This window comes from Erithacus rubecula, assembly GCF_903797595.1.
Source record: "Erithacus rubecula genome assembly, chromosome: 4".
Taxonomy (NCBI): Eukaryota; Metazoa; Chordata; class Aves; order Passeriformes; family Muscicapidae; genus Erithacus; species Erithacus rubecula.
The window spans coordinates 56389749-56403304 of NC_136686.1; the positions used below are offsets into that span (position 1 = coordinate 56389749).

General features: G+C 42.7%; 2 protein-coding genes across 13 annotated transcripts in view; one reads left to right on the top strand and one right to left on the bottom strand.

Annotated features, from left to right (window-relative positions):
* Nucleotides 1–2867, top strand: part of SRPK2 (SRSF protein kinase 2) — a 125623-nt gene extending 122756 nt beyond the window's left edge. For 6 of the 7 annotated variants that reach the window (XM_079303137.1, XM_079303138.1, XM_079303132.1 and 3 more), the window contains one exon: nucleotides 1194–2867. In XM_079303137.1, the coding sequence (XP_079159263.1) occupies nucleotides 1194–1378 (185 nt within the window). In that variant the 3' untranslated portion in view covers nucleotides 1379–2867. The remainder of the gene's footprint in view (nucleotides 1–1193) is intronic. The other variant, XR_013773915.1, reaches the window with a different exon arrangement.
* A 1580-nt stretch (nucleotides 2868–4447) lies between these two features.
* KMT2E (lysine methyltransferase 2E (inactive)) overlaps nucleotides 4448–13556 on the bottom strand; it is a 56461-nt gene continuing 47352 nt past the window's right edge. For 4 of the 6 annotated variants that reach the window (XM_079303115.1, XM_079303113.1, XM_079303114.1 and 1 more), the window contains 6 exons: nucleotides 12926–13489; nucleotides 9778–10079; nucleotides 8047–8135; nucleotides 7833–7946; nucleotides 7592–7683; nucleotides 4448–6732 (listed from right to left, as the gene is read on the bottom strand). In XM_079303115.1, the coding sequence (XP_079159241.1) occupies nucleotides 5218–6732; nucleotides 7592–7683; nucleotides 7833–7946; nucleotides 8047–8135; nucleotides 9778–10079; nucleotides 12926–13489 (2676 nt within the window). In that variant the 3' untranslated portion in view covers nucleotides 4448–5217. The remainder of the gene's footprint in view (nucleotides 6733–7591; nucleotides 7684–7832; nucleotides 7947–8046; nucleotides 8136–9777; nucleotides 10080–12925; nucleotides 13490–13556) is intronic. The other 2 variants (XM_079303116.1, XM_079303117.1) reach the window with 1 other exon arrangement.

A 13556-nucleotide genomic window follows, 5' to 3' on the forward strand; every position in this document is an offset into this window, starting at 1 on the left:
TGGTGATAAATGCATTGGATCTGCAGAGTGTAAGTGCACTACATACCCATGTTCTGGCTGTGGTCTGACAGGCAGAAGGCAGGTACCAAAGAGATGTCCCTTCAGTGGGAGGAGAGAGGAGCAAGCCTGTTGACTTGGCTGCAAGATCCTCTCCAAGGAGGATTTCAGATGTCAGATTTAAACTTCTGGGAGAAGTGGAAGTGCAGCTGAAGTCAAATTCCTGTTCCTGCTCTCATGGTGAGGGACATCAGGGTCACATCACATGAGGGAATGTTGAGAGGGGTGTGCAGAGGGTGTGGGTCTGGTACAGGGTGACACCTCAGTGTCACTCCCTCCTGATGGCAGCACTGAGGGTGATCTGGCCTGACAGCTGCTCATGCCTCATACCCACAGTGATCCCTTCACCACATATCTCATGGCTTTGGCCTCCTTAGAGGAGGAACAGGAGGCTGAAGAGTCTTCCCCATCATGCTGGACGGCCTGAGGGCAAACCTGGGTAGTGTGGCTGGTTTGAATGGCAGAACTGTTCTCACCCTCTCCTCTTGGTCTGGGACACATTGCCAGGTTGGCAGAAGTGCCCCTTTTGGGGGAACTCCAGTCCTGCAGCTGCTGCCACCACTTGTGTTGGTGGTTGGTTGAAAGAGACCTGGGCAGCAGCAGGTGCTTCCCTCTCAGGAGAGATTTGGACCAAGCTTCCTGGGAATGTTTGCCTGAGAGATGGAGCAGAATCCCTGGAGCACCAAACCTCTGCTTGGCTTGGTTAGGAGTGAATCATTGCTCTGCTGCATTGCTGGCAAATGCCACATGGCAAAGCAAGGGCCTGTGTTTCTGAGACCTCCATGTTGGGATTGGAGCAGGTTCTGTGAAATTCAGCCTGAGTGTGGTTTGGCCATGGTGTGAGCATGAGAGTGAATGAGTGCCCGTGTGCATGGGAGAGCAAAGACAGCAGGAACAGTCAGTGGAGTCCTGGTGTAACGTACTGATGGCTGTAGGAACAGTTTTTGGCTCTGACATGGAACATTCTCATCTCCTTGAGGACCTCGAGCAAGCTTGGTGTGTGCTGCCCTTCCTGAACAGTGGTTTCCAGCCTGGTCAAGGTGCTGTGAACACAGAGTGGGAGAAAAACAGAGAGATGAGTCATTGACATGAGTAAAAAGATGTTTTTCTAATGCCATTAATATTTCTGTTTGCAGGAGAACTCCGACACATTACCAAGTTGAAACCTTGGAGTCTTTTTGATGTGCTTGTGGAGAAGTATGGTTGGCCTCATGAAGATGCTGCACAGTTTACAGATTTCCTGATCCCCATGCTAGAAATGGTCCCAGAGAAACGTGCTTCAGCTGGAGAATGCCTTAGGCATCCATGGCTGAATTCTTAGCAGAATCTTCCAGCTGTTTAAAAAAAAAAAAAAAAAAAAAAAAAAAAAAGCCAGCAACCACTTTCCAATGCGTTGGACCTAAATGGTGACTGTCACAAAATCTTTAGCAGGATCACACGTGAGCTGGCTTCAATCCTCAGACCTTTATTTTGCTTGAGGTACTGTTTGACATTTTGCTTTTTGTGCACTGTGTTCTTGGGGAAGGGTAGTCTTTTTGTCCTCAGCTAGTAGTTTACTCACCCACTTTCTTCAGAAAACACTTAACGTGTCTTTAAGCATTGTTTCTTGTGTTGTGTGACATTCAGATGTCAGATTTTTGAACAAAAGAAACTTCCCCCCATGTGTTTTGGCAAGTTTTGTAACTATTTATGAAAAAAAAAAATATTTTAGCTGATGCATATTATATAATTTACGAGTGTAAGAAATTTATCAAGTCAGAACTGAGTTACGGCGAGGAATTGTACAATTTTATCTTCTGGCAAAGGGATGTCATTCTTGTATAATAGTGTATGTAAATGCACCCTGTAAATGTTTATTTCCATTTAAATATGGGACTGGGGACTCAATTTCAGAGTAAAGCGACTAAGTTTTAGAGAGCTTTATAGCAAACCAATTGCATGTAGTGGACTTTAAACTGCTTTAAGGAATTGTGTAAACTTTCTATTCTGTAGCAGTTCCTGTTCATTGGGTTTTAAACAAAGTGGCTCTGGTTTACAGGATTTCATTCCCCAAATGGCACTTTAAAGGAAGGCTAGACTTCTTTCTAATAAAGTATGCATTATCATTTAGCACTCCCTTTTAGAACTTTTGCCTATTTTAAGTGCTTTTAAGAAAAGAAAAATAGCAATTTCCCTTACAATGTGATAGTGAAGACATGGTACCATATGGTGTTGCCTTTTTATAAGCACTGTAAGTTGTACTATACCTTAAGAAAAAGAAAAAAAATTAAAAGTAGAGCATGAGAACCACTCTCTGTGTAGAATTACTGATCTTTTATAATAAAAGTGTGTGCTTGGCATCAGTTAAGGAAGGATATAGCTGCAGATATTTACAGTGCAGTGGGTAAAATAATCCAAGAAGTAAGATCATGCTCATTCCATTCATAGCTTTACATGTTTCTAAAACAAATTGCACTAGCTTTATTCTTTCCCATCGTAGACATACGACTGCCCATTGTAAGTTGCACGCAACAATTATGTGTTTCCTAGGAAAAAAAGCTGCATAGGCTGAAGCTTATAGGCAATACAGATTTTAGAATGTACAGTACGGAGGTGTGTTTGGGCCTCTTTTAGAAGTCAGTGGGATGAATGTAAGCTTACTCCTGATCTTCATGTAACTACAGTGCCACTTTTTTCTTGACTTTGTCCATATAAAATTTATTCACATGCCTTTGCAATAACTAGATTGTGAGAAGATAGCCCCATGCTGTAACAATAACCAGTTGTTTGAGGTGCTTGCAGTTGTCTAATTAAAGTGTTTTGTTTTTTCAGACAGTGTTGCTGGTCATTGGAATCTTTGCCTAGCCACGACTCAGCTGTGGGGGTGCAGGAGGGCTGGGAGGTGGGGGCTGGCTTGTCCTGGCCAGAGAAAAGCAGCTTCCCATGTTCGTTCATGAAACACATCACCTGGTGTCGGTCAGAGCAGCGCCAGGGCTCTTGTGGCAGGAGGGGCTGGGTGGGAGTGGCTTGCTGGGTGAAATGTGACCGAAGAAAAGCGTCTTTCCTGCCAGCTGTTCTGTAAGGAGCGCTGTAAACAAGGGAGCGATTGTCCCGTCCCGCTCCTCCCGGAGCTGCCGAGGCGGCGCGGTGCGAGCGCTGGGCCCGCGGCCGTCGGGTTCCAGGAGCCTGAGCCTCAGCCCACGCTGCAGCTGCCCGCAGTGCCGGCCAGGACAGCGCCACAACGGACTCGCACGAGGTAAAGATTCCGCTCAGCCCAGCTGCGCTGCCTGGCTGCTGCAGCGCTGTTGAGCACGCAGAACACGCTGGCGCTGGCACAGCTCTGCCCTCTGCCTGCCCTTGGTGCTGCAGCAGCACTGGAGCCCTGCCCAGGGTCCCTGCACTGCACTGACACATTGCCAGGCACAGTTGAGTGTTTTATGTTTGCCTGTATTTGAAATGATATTGTCACTTCCTGGAGGTATAGAAGAGAGGCAGATAACCAGATCGGGATGCTGAGCTAGACAGGATGATGCACATTTTTTTTAAAATCGGTGTCTGAGCAACTGCTCAGAGGGTGGATTGGGTTTTTCTTGTTTTTGATAGCCTAATGCTGTCCTACACTTCACATGCTAGTGTAACATGTGAATTCCAGTATGTGTTCTGCAGGGCTAGCAGGTGTTCAGGAAAGCAGTATATGATTTTAACTAGAAAGATTTTTTTGAGTAGTTAGAAGCAAATTAAATTCCCCCTTTTTCTCACGTTGAAAAGAATTACCACTTCTTTCTAGTGGGTAGGAGTAGCCGCTTCCTCTGCTATGCAGTTCCAGCTTTCCTCAGGCTGGTTCCCTCTGGTCTGAGGTGGAGCCATTGAGCGGGTCCTGCTGTGTGGGCAGGACTGAGAGCAGTTACTGGGATGGCAGGACACCCTCACCGACAGAGCACAGCAGCAGCAGGAATGAATCCCTTCCCTTACAAAAACCACAAACTGCTACACAGTCTGTAACGTTCTGTACCCTGTTACAGCACCACCCACTCAGCTCCCCCGACACCCCAGCGGGGCCTGAGGAGGCCCCAGAGAAGGGAATCAGGAAGGTTCTGCAGTGGGCAGTGCTGCCCTGCCCTGCAGCCAAGGTCAGAACAGCTCCACCATGCAAAACCCATCAGTGCTCCTGGTGCCCTGTCACTAAACTGACCCAGGACTCTGCTGTGCCTCGGGTTATTATTCCTCAACCTCTGAAGAGAGCAGGGGGAAGGATCCCCTTCCTTCAGCCTGTTCCACATCTGTCTGTGCTACAGAAGTGAAGCCACAGCTGGAAACTGCAGAGAAGTGAAGAGCCTCACAGGGAGCAGGGGAGATCAGAGCCTTAAGGCCACTTTCCTGCTGATAACAGCACCCTTTCAGGACAAGGAGGTAAAACTGACATAATTGTGATTTATTAACATGAATTAAAATGCCCAACCAGTGCTGCAATGTGACAGTATATTAAAAAAAAATTAAAGATCATATACTGTACTACTTTCACAAAGATCACACCTTTTTTTTGCAAAAGACTTATTATATACAATACTATATCAAATGAAAGAAGCTTTAAGCAACTTTACAAGCGAAAGAAATACAGTATTTACAGCACTCGTCTGAGACATTAGAAACAGTCTATACATTAAATTACAATTTCTGCAAATAACTGATGAAACAAAAAGCCATGTCCACACCAAAACTATAAAAATCTGTATTGCATTGTTTCCTATCTCTATGCACACAAAAAACTGTTGACAGAAAATGGAAAAAAAAAACTTGTTAGTGCCATCACTTAGCCTGTGTACTTATTTAATTACATATGTATAAAAGTAATATAGAAAACTTTCACTAAATGAATTTAACTGCAACAATAAAATTTTAAACATTATGCAGCATCAAACCTACTGCCAGAAAAAACAGCTGGAATGTCCACTTACAAAATAAAAAGAAATACCTAATACTGGCTTAACAGCACGTTTTCAGGAATTTTAAAAAGCAAAAAAAAAAAAAAAGGAAAGGATACAATGGAAGAGCACTGGTGTTTGCTTTTATACAAAGTATCATGTACAAGCTTTAAAAAGTACCTTGAACAGGTACATATTAAATATACAGAGTTTATATTACAGAACATTTTAAAAATGCTTATAACTAAAGGGATGTGTTTTAATGCCACCCTGACCCATGGTAATTGTTCTGGAAGGTGGGTGGCACCTGTGCTCTGTGGATGGGGATCTGTCCTGGCACGGGCGAGGCCTGCTGCTGCCCCTGCACTCCGTGGGGAAGGCTGACGGAGCCAGGGTGAGGGCAGAAGCCGGAAGCAGTGGGTGTTGCAATACTGTTTGGTCCTTGAGGTTGGATGTGAGGCCCCTGACCAGGGAGTGGGCAATGAGGTCCTGTGCCAGCAGGCTGATGTTGAGGTCCAGGTCCTAAGGTGGTGTGATGCGGGGCTTGCGAGGAGTAGGAGGAGACGCTGGTGTGAGCGCTGGAGGGGAAATGGGGCGGGCCCTGGTGAGAGGGGTGGTGTAACCCTTGTGCTGAGGGCGGGTGGTGCCCCGAGCCCATCACGCTGGAGGGAGGGGGCGGCGGGGGAGGCGGCGCCGAGTTTACAACGTGCTGGTGTTGTGCTTGCAAACCTTGGTGTCCCGTGGAAGGATGGGGAGGTTGGTGGTGGGGGAGAGGACCTGGTGGTGGAGGTGGCGGTGGCAAATGGTGACCAGCAGCTTGAGAATGAATGTGTGATCCAGGAGCCACTGCCATAGCGTGAACTGGACCGACAACGTGTGCTACAGAGTGCTGCTGATGAGTACTTTGCTGCTGGACGTGGTGGGGGCCTGGAGCAGGTGGTGGTGGAGGAGGAGGAGGAGCAGCAGATGCCGATGCCTGGTGATGAATACTGGGGTTCTGAGAGGGCAAAAAATGCCCTGCAGCTACGTGGTGTCCTGGCACCGTTTGCTGACCCGCGGTGCCAGGAAGTGCTTGATTTGGTCCAGATGAAAACACAGTCTGTTGGGGTATGCTGCCCTTCAGCTGGCTGTAGCTCTGAAAGTTTCCAGAGGGCTGCTGGCTTTGATAGTAAGTAGAAGAAGGGGGTGGAGGGGGTGGGGGAGGTGGCGCATTGCTGTTCAAATTTTGTTGGTTAAACTGGCTGTAGGAAGCTGAAGATTGTCCTGATGTTGTCTGAGTGAAGAGCGGGCCGCTCGCCTGCGCCTGATTACTGGGCTGGAGGGTCGGTGCTGCAGGGTAGAAGTTTCTGTGTGTTTCCCTCTGGGGCGTTCCAACTTGAGGTGACTGTGGGTGATGAGGTCTGTATGGAGATCCCAGCTGCTGTGAGTGAGGCTTTGGTGAAAGGTAACCGTGCTGCACAGGCGCATGAGGGGTAGAAGACTTGGGGGGATTTTCTACGTGAGGCGAAGGGGGGCAATGCAGCTTCAAAGGTGCAGAAGGCAACTTCTGTGAATGTGAAAGTTGCTCAGCAGAGCTGCGCAGATGTGACTGAGATGGATGATTTTTTGAAAGTGCTTGGACGTTGTTTGTCAGCTGTTTCTGTTGCAGCTCAGATTTTGGATGATTCGCACATTCAGTCTCAGGTGCATTAGCTGCAGTTTCCCAGTGCGAATCTGGTTTTGTGGGTGTCTTCCCAAGTGGCTGTGCTGAAACTACAGGACTCGGTGAAGAGGGCTGGAATGAAAAGAAAGGCAGTCAGTGCTCAAAGCTCCAAATATTTAACCATGCACATGATAAATGAAAAAGAAATCTCAGAATGCTATCCTCCCAGATTGTGAAAGAAGTGCTGAGGCATGGGATATATATTTGGTGTAAGAAAAACATCAATAACAGAGTAAGATTAAGAAGGCACTATTTTTAGCAAGTATGTACCAATAATTCTTCCAAGTCAAAGACCACTGAAGTATTTTAAATTTGTAACGGAGATCTAATCCATTAGGTCAAAGTATGAATCCATTCTTTGTTAAAAGTCTTAGATTTCTGAATCTGAAAGAAGTACATCCAGAGAACATCACTTACAGAAATAAAGCAATTACTAGAGTGATTTAATATTTTAAAGCTGGGATACTGCAAGCAAACAAGACTAAATATGACAACCTGAATTACTTCATTTAATATGGCAACTACTCAACATCCTTTTCCCTATCACCAGAGCCCTGACTGCCAAACAATGCCAAACCTTGGCAGAACGAGAGCAACCTCCTGTTAAGGGTAAATCACATCACTGCTGTTGGTTCCGAGTGCCAGTTCTTCAGCATTCACACCTCAGAACAGCAGATACCATCTCTTCTTTGTTTACAGAGTGTAAGATCACCCATAAACATGTACAGCTACTAAAACCACAGCATATAAACCCTTTTTAGTGTACATGGACAAATATTCTTACAAATGTCTACCTATGTTAAATTACTGCACAGATAAATGAACATGTGTGTGTCACCAAAGTAGTAAATCCTACAGTTAACATTTTTAAAGGTAAATCAGAGATGGATGGAGCTATTCCTATGCATACTGTGCAAACACCTTGCATTACCTTGCTTGCTTTTGATGGACTCTTACAAGTCCTTTGTGAAGTATCTGGGGACGGACATTCAGAAGTTGGCTCTGGATTTTCAGAATCAGGTTCTACAGAAATAAAGCAGAGATATCAAAGTGGGAAAATCCAATCTTTTGCAGAAATCACTAAGCACTTTATATTTGACTTTAAAAGAGCTATTAAAGCTGTTGTTAGACTATTGAATATGTCATATGTACAAGGTCATCTGCTTACTGACCTTCTGTAATCTCAGTGAAAGAAGGGACCTTAAGCTGCAACTGGGAAATGAGATTTGAATGAGATGGAGACTGAACATGGGACGGTGAGCATGGCCTACAAGGTGATTCTCCCCCTACAGATGAACAGACCCAAACACAATATTAGAATTATTACAGATTACCATGGGGGAACTGGTTAGATTTATGTATCTTCAAAACAATAAATCAACTTACCACTGTCCTTGTCTTTCCTATGATCACTGAGAAGTAAAGCTCTCTGGTAACTTCGTTCTCTCACTTGTTCCACAGAGGTTGATGCAGTCCTGCAAGAGAAGTCCATTTTTAATTTAACAGTATGTACTCCTGTGGACCAAATTTAGAACAATCTATACGCAAATACTGAGTCAAAGAAAGTTTACAGCAGCGTTGGCTGCATGGTAACAACCAAAAAACTGGCTGTGCATAAGGAATATAATTACTTAAGTGGTTTGGAGCTATTTTCTCCCACTTTAAATACAGTAATTTCCTGCAACCTTGTTACATTAAAAAACTGGCATTTCCCCTTATTAAGGAAGTATCTGTAGATCAGTAGGTTTTTCTTTGTCTAAACAACTGAAAAGTAAAAAAATAAAAGATCAGTCAGTGGCTCATAGTCTCAATTTGCAAAAAAATCTCTTCTTTTAGAACTGGAAATAGTAATCTTGCTAGTTTGTTGAGAATCTGCTCTTTAATAGCACATGCACAGCTGTAACTTGTGTACCTCTACAAATTTATCTCTGTTTAAACTTCTCCACTTGAATTGCCAGATAGTGGTTATGCAGTGACAGTTACATCTCTTATAACCTGTTACATCTCTCAATCACAATCTGACCAGGAACATCCTAAGGGACAGCACTCCACAAAACTATTTTCCTTTTTGGCAAAGACATATGGCATCACTTCACAACACTGCTGTACTGGAATATGTCTTGGTGCTGCTCTGCAAGGTTACTGCACAATCTAAGTAGTAAATTCTTCCCTGTTTAGCCTGTTTCCACAATTTAGTGTGGAAGCTTCTCCACAGTGGACTGTACCTATGCTCTCCCTTCAACTGGCTTTACAAAATTTTCTTTTCTGGAATAGCTGGAGCATCTGAGCTGAAGAATGTTCAACTCCTAAGCCTGTGATTCATCCCCCCCAAAGTTAGGCCTTCACTACAGCATGAAGAACATCTGCAGGATTTATTTTGCACTAATAATGTTTTGGTCACCACAGTTAACCATCTATTTTAAAGCTGTTAAAAACTCAGCGAAACAGATTGAAATCACTCTAACTCCACCTCTCCTCAGGATCTGGAATTGTTTGGAGTACCTGGCACTGCACACACTGCCCATATGGGTCTGCAAACAAGGGAACCACTGAGCAACTGCTGTGAGTGTCACCACACGCTCCCACATGAGCAGGAGCTGCTGGCCAGGCTGCATTCAGCCCTGCACAGAGCAGTTAAGCAACAGCAAACATCCCACACATGTTCCAGCCACACGACTGAAAAACAGACCTCATAAGGTCTTCCAGAAGCATTTGCTAATCAGTGTAGGTTATTCTCCTGTTGCACCTTATGCCCTACAGTACTTTTGGAAAGGTTTTGAGATTTAACATGAAAAATTCTCTTCAGCTCACAGAAAATGCAATGGAAATACAAGGACATAAATGCTCAAACCAATACCTATTTTGCCATTAGAAGATAAAAAAGCAGAATTAAAATAATTCAGCATCTTATGGGTAATTTGTCATGTATTCAAATCATTTTGAGGTGTGTGCTGTATTTCTGAAGAAAAAGGCAAGACAACTCTACTAAGCTGGAAGAAGGTCCTCCAGTGAGTAATCTCCAGCAACAGCCTTGATGAAAAATAGATTTCAAATACCAAAGACTTAGATTTACATAAATACTTCTTCTGAACTTCAGTCCTGTTGTTTGTGGCTTACCACTGAACTTCAGGTTCACTCTTCTCACTGGAAGAAGATTCCTTAACTGCACAGTTGTTGCCAGTGTCTTCTGGAGCTGCATTATAAACAGTAGTTGGCAGTGGTAAAGGCAGGCTTGCAGTGCTATCAGTTTGCTCCCCATTTTCTCCACTGTTGTTATACCCTTCACTAGCACCATTATTACTACTTGTATTTGCTCCACCAGCAGCATGAGGAGATACAGTAACCACGGGGAAGCTGTCTGTCTTTGAACCACTTTTTCGAGCTTCACGTTGCCTCTTACGGTATTCTAACAAGGACACCTAAGGGAAAAAAAAAAGCCAACAAACATTAGAAAGAAGTTCTAACCACTTTCTTTCTCACAGTTTCTATGAAATGCACTATATTTCAGTACCATGTCATTGGTTCTTAAAAAAAGGGACAAAGATTAATTGAATATATTTTGCCACATGTGCAGTGGAATTGACAGAGTACTGAGCTACTACCAACTGTAAAGGTGATACTAAAAAAATGCTTCTGCCAAGAGAAGAAGTGTATGTTCTGCATCAGGGAAGAAGATAACACAGGTCAGCAAAAGGTGCATTGCTGAAGTCAATCTCTTGGCTGTAGTTACAAGGGACTCCACAGTTTCTCCTGGAACTGCAGAATTTTACTATTATACTGATCTAGTAAAAGATGTCACACATCCTGCTCTTAGACTGACTCCCTTGCATCAGAACCCACTACCCTACTGCTTCATATACCAAAGGAGTGACTAGGCTTCATGCCTTTTTTTTTAAAATAGAGAATCTGGAACTTAGTTTTCCCAGTTTATTCTGAGTTTGTCTTTATTGCACTTTAAGAGAGAATGATTAAGACCATATTTTTAAGTTAACTGTATTACCAAAAATAACATCACATGGTTCCTATTTCATGTATTATGTATATAAATCACTACACCAAAGTTCCATAGAACAGAAACTCATTTTGGTGGTAAGTTACCTCCAGTGGAAAAAACATGTTCAAATGCTTTCACCATGAATTTCAGGATTTGAAGTAGAAAGCTGAAATATTTACCTTCAGACATACCTGATTCAGTAACTACACTAGTTTGGTAAAAATTACATTTAATGCCTATAAATTGTCTTCTAGTCATCAACATCCTGCTCTGAAGCATATACAGCATGCAAACCAACTAAGTGAAGTGCAATAATGAAAAAAAATTAATGTTTAACTGGCTTAATCCTCAACAAAATTGGACATCCATTTTACACAGACAGAAACACCAAAGCAGCTGCTCTGTTTGCAGTCCTAAGGGGTTTTGTTTGCTTTCAAACAGATCTATTTGAGACCTATCCATATGTCAGAGTAAAAACAGTGAAAAAGATCTGATTTTGCATAAAAAGATTCATTAAAAAATTATGCAAGAAGAGTTTGCATAAATCAGTTCCATTAAGAACTGATCTTGCTTTCAAACAATTTTATATTCTTTCCACATTATGTGACAGGGACCCCTAAAGAACACTGCTTTAAAGAAAGCTTGTATGTTAAAAAACACATGTAGTGTGGCTGCAATGTACAGGACTATCAATAAAGGACTTCTGTAGTAATAAAATAGAAGCAAATATCCACAGAAGTGTAGAAATCTGTAAAAACATGCTGAAAGTACTTATATTGCTGTCTTACTTTTTCTTTTTTTTTTAGTAGTATCCTACAAAATTCCTGAATTTTCACCTTTCACCTTAGGTGGGACCTAGCTCACCACCTCTTTTTTTTACTAAGGTTTCAAATTTTTGTGTGTCCTTGAAAATCCTAACCCCCCTTTCTTTCAGGGGTACAGATGCAATTTTCCCTGGCTGTTTCTTCAAACTGAGACTTTTAGACAGGAATCCTGGGACTGGGGGGTGTCAGGGGACAGATACACCTTTTTTTTTATTGGCAGATTAGTGTAGCATAAGCTCTCAGCAGTAAGGACCTGGAACAATCCTTGCCAGCAAGAGAAGTAGGAAGGGTTACTGAAGTACTAAGTGCTGATAGGACTTGTGAAGACTAATTCAGCCTTCAGAAAAAGAAAACTGTCAAGTTACAGGAATTTTGGCTTATGTTTTCTTTACAGGTCTGCCAAAACAGGAAGGCTATAGTAACACATGCAAGATCTATAAAATTCTCAGGGCTGTGACCAGGTAAGATCAGAGCTCCTACAGCATTGCTCCATTTATGTCTCAGCTTGAAGCAAATAAGCAACAATCCAGTTCTGATGGAGAACTACTGAAGGAAGACTCCTCACTACTCCCCAGCAGGAGGCCCCAGAGAAGCAGGCATGTACAAGGGGCTGCAGTGTGACCAAAAAACCCCAAATCATATTGTGCAGGCATGTACACAGGCAGAAAATCCCACCCTCCTCATCACTACTTCCGTAAAGAAAATAAATCACACCTTTCAAACAAGAAAGATTACTAGGCTGTCATGAGACAGAACAGGCAAGCTGGTACACTGGAGACCACTGCCTTTCATCTCTGTCATTCTTCCTGCAAAGGGAGTCAACTTGACAGTACAGTGCAGTCTAAGAATTACACAAAATGAATGCCAATCCTGGTTTGAGTTACCTATGACTACATCACTTCTCAACAAGAACTGTTTCATGAGAATAGCAAATTTAGATTGTGCTTATTTTTCAAACAATATTAAAAAAAAGCAAACAACAAAGCAAAAACCAAATTAAGCCAAGAAGAATATTTCATGGAACTTCTAATTTTAAAGTCTGAGTAGCATAAATTTGTTGCTGCAATTTCTTGCAGTAATTCATAACAGATGCTCACAGTATATGGTCTGCTCTCTATGATGCTAGTATATATTCTGTACAACAGAATATTGTAACACCAGATGGTATAAGCAACCATTTTCATTTTGCTGAAAAACAATTATTTATTGGGCAATTCATTTAAGACTCATGAAATAGAAGTTGAATCTTTTATGCTGAAAAAATAAATTTACTAATAGTTTATGCAGCTTTGCTCTTTCCCCTTCATTATTTCTCTTAAATGTCTAATACACTGTAGCATATAAATATGAGCCATCAGTGGTTTTTATTACATTGGGGTTCTTGCTGCTATAGAAATATCATTAGCAGACAATGGAAGACAGACCAAATGATTCTTAAAGTTATAACCTTTTTCTTTTGTGGAGGGTTCTGGGGTGTGCAATTTCCATCCATCAAATTGTCATTATTGACAGTTCTTCCAAAGCCAGGTGCAATTCCATCTTCTGAAGTACAGAACACAGATGCTTCCATGAACATGCCTCTTGCGTCGTCTTGAATCAGGCACTTTGACTCGCTTATTCTGAATCCACCTCCTACCTCCAACTGATGTGAAGGGGTCAAGTCCCTCAAATTAGAATTCATTGAGAAATTTACACCTGTCCTGTCAGGACTTTTCACCCAGGAAGAATAAATTGTGCCCCGTCCACAATGAGCAGTTTCTAATTGGCTGTTTGAATCAGTCCTATCATGTGTGGGGGCTTCCAGGTTTTTATGCAGTGCACTTTGCTCAATTACTTCGAGTCCCAGCTGGAGGTCTGACACAGATTCCATTTCTCCAGTGCACTGCCGTGGGACATCAGTCCTATTTCTTGGACTAGAATATCCAATAGTCTTTATTTCTTGCAGGCCCATTTCTGTCAGGTTGGAATTTCTGAAAGAATTCAGTGCTAGAATCGATGCTCTGTCATAACCCTGCATGAAGAAAAAACATGTAACTATTTTTTCACACTCCATGAAATCTGCAACTATTTGACATTGA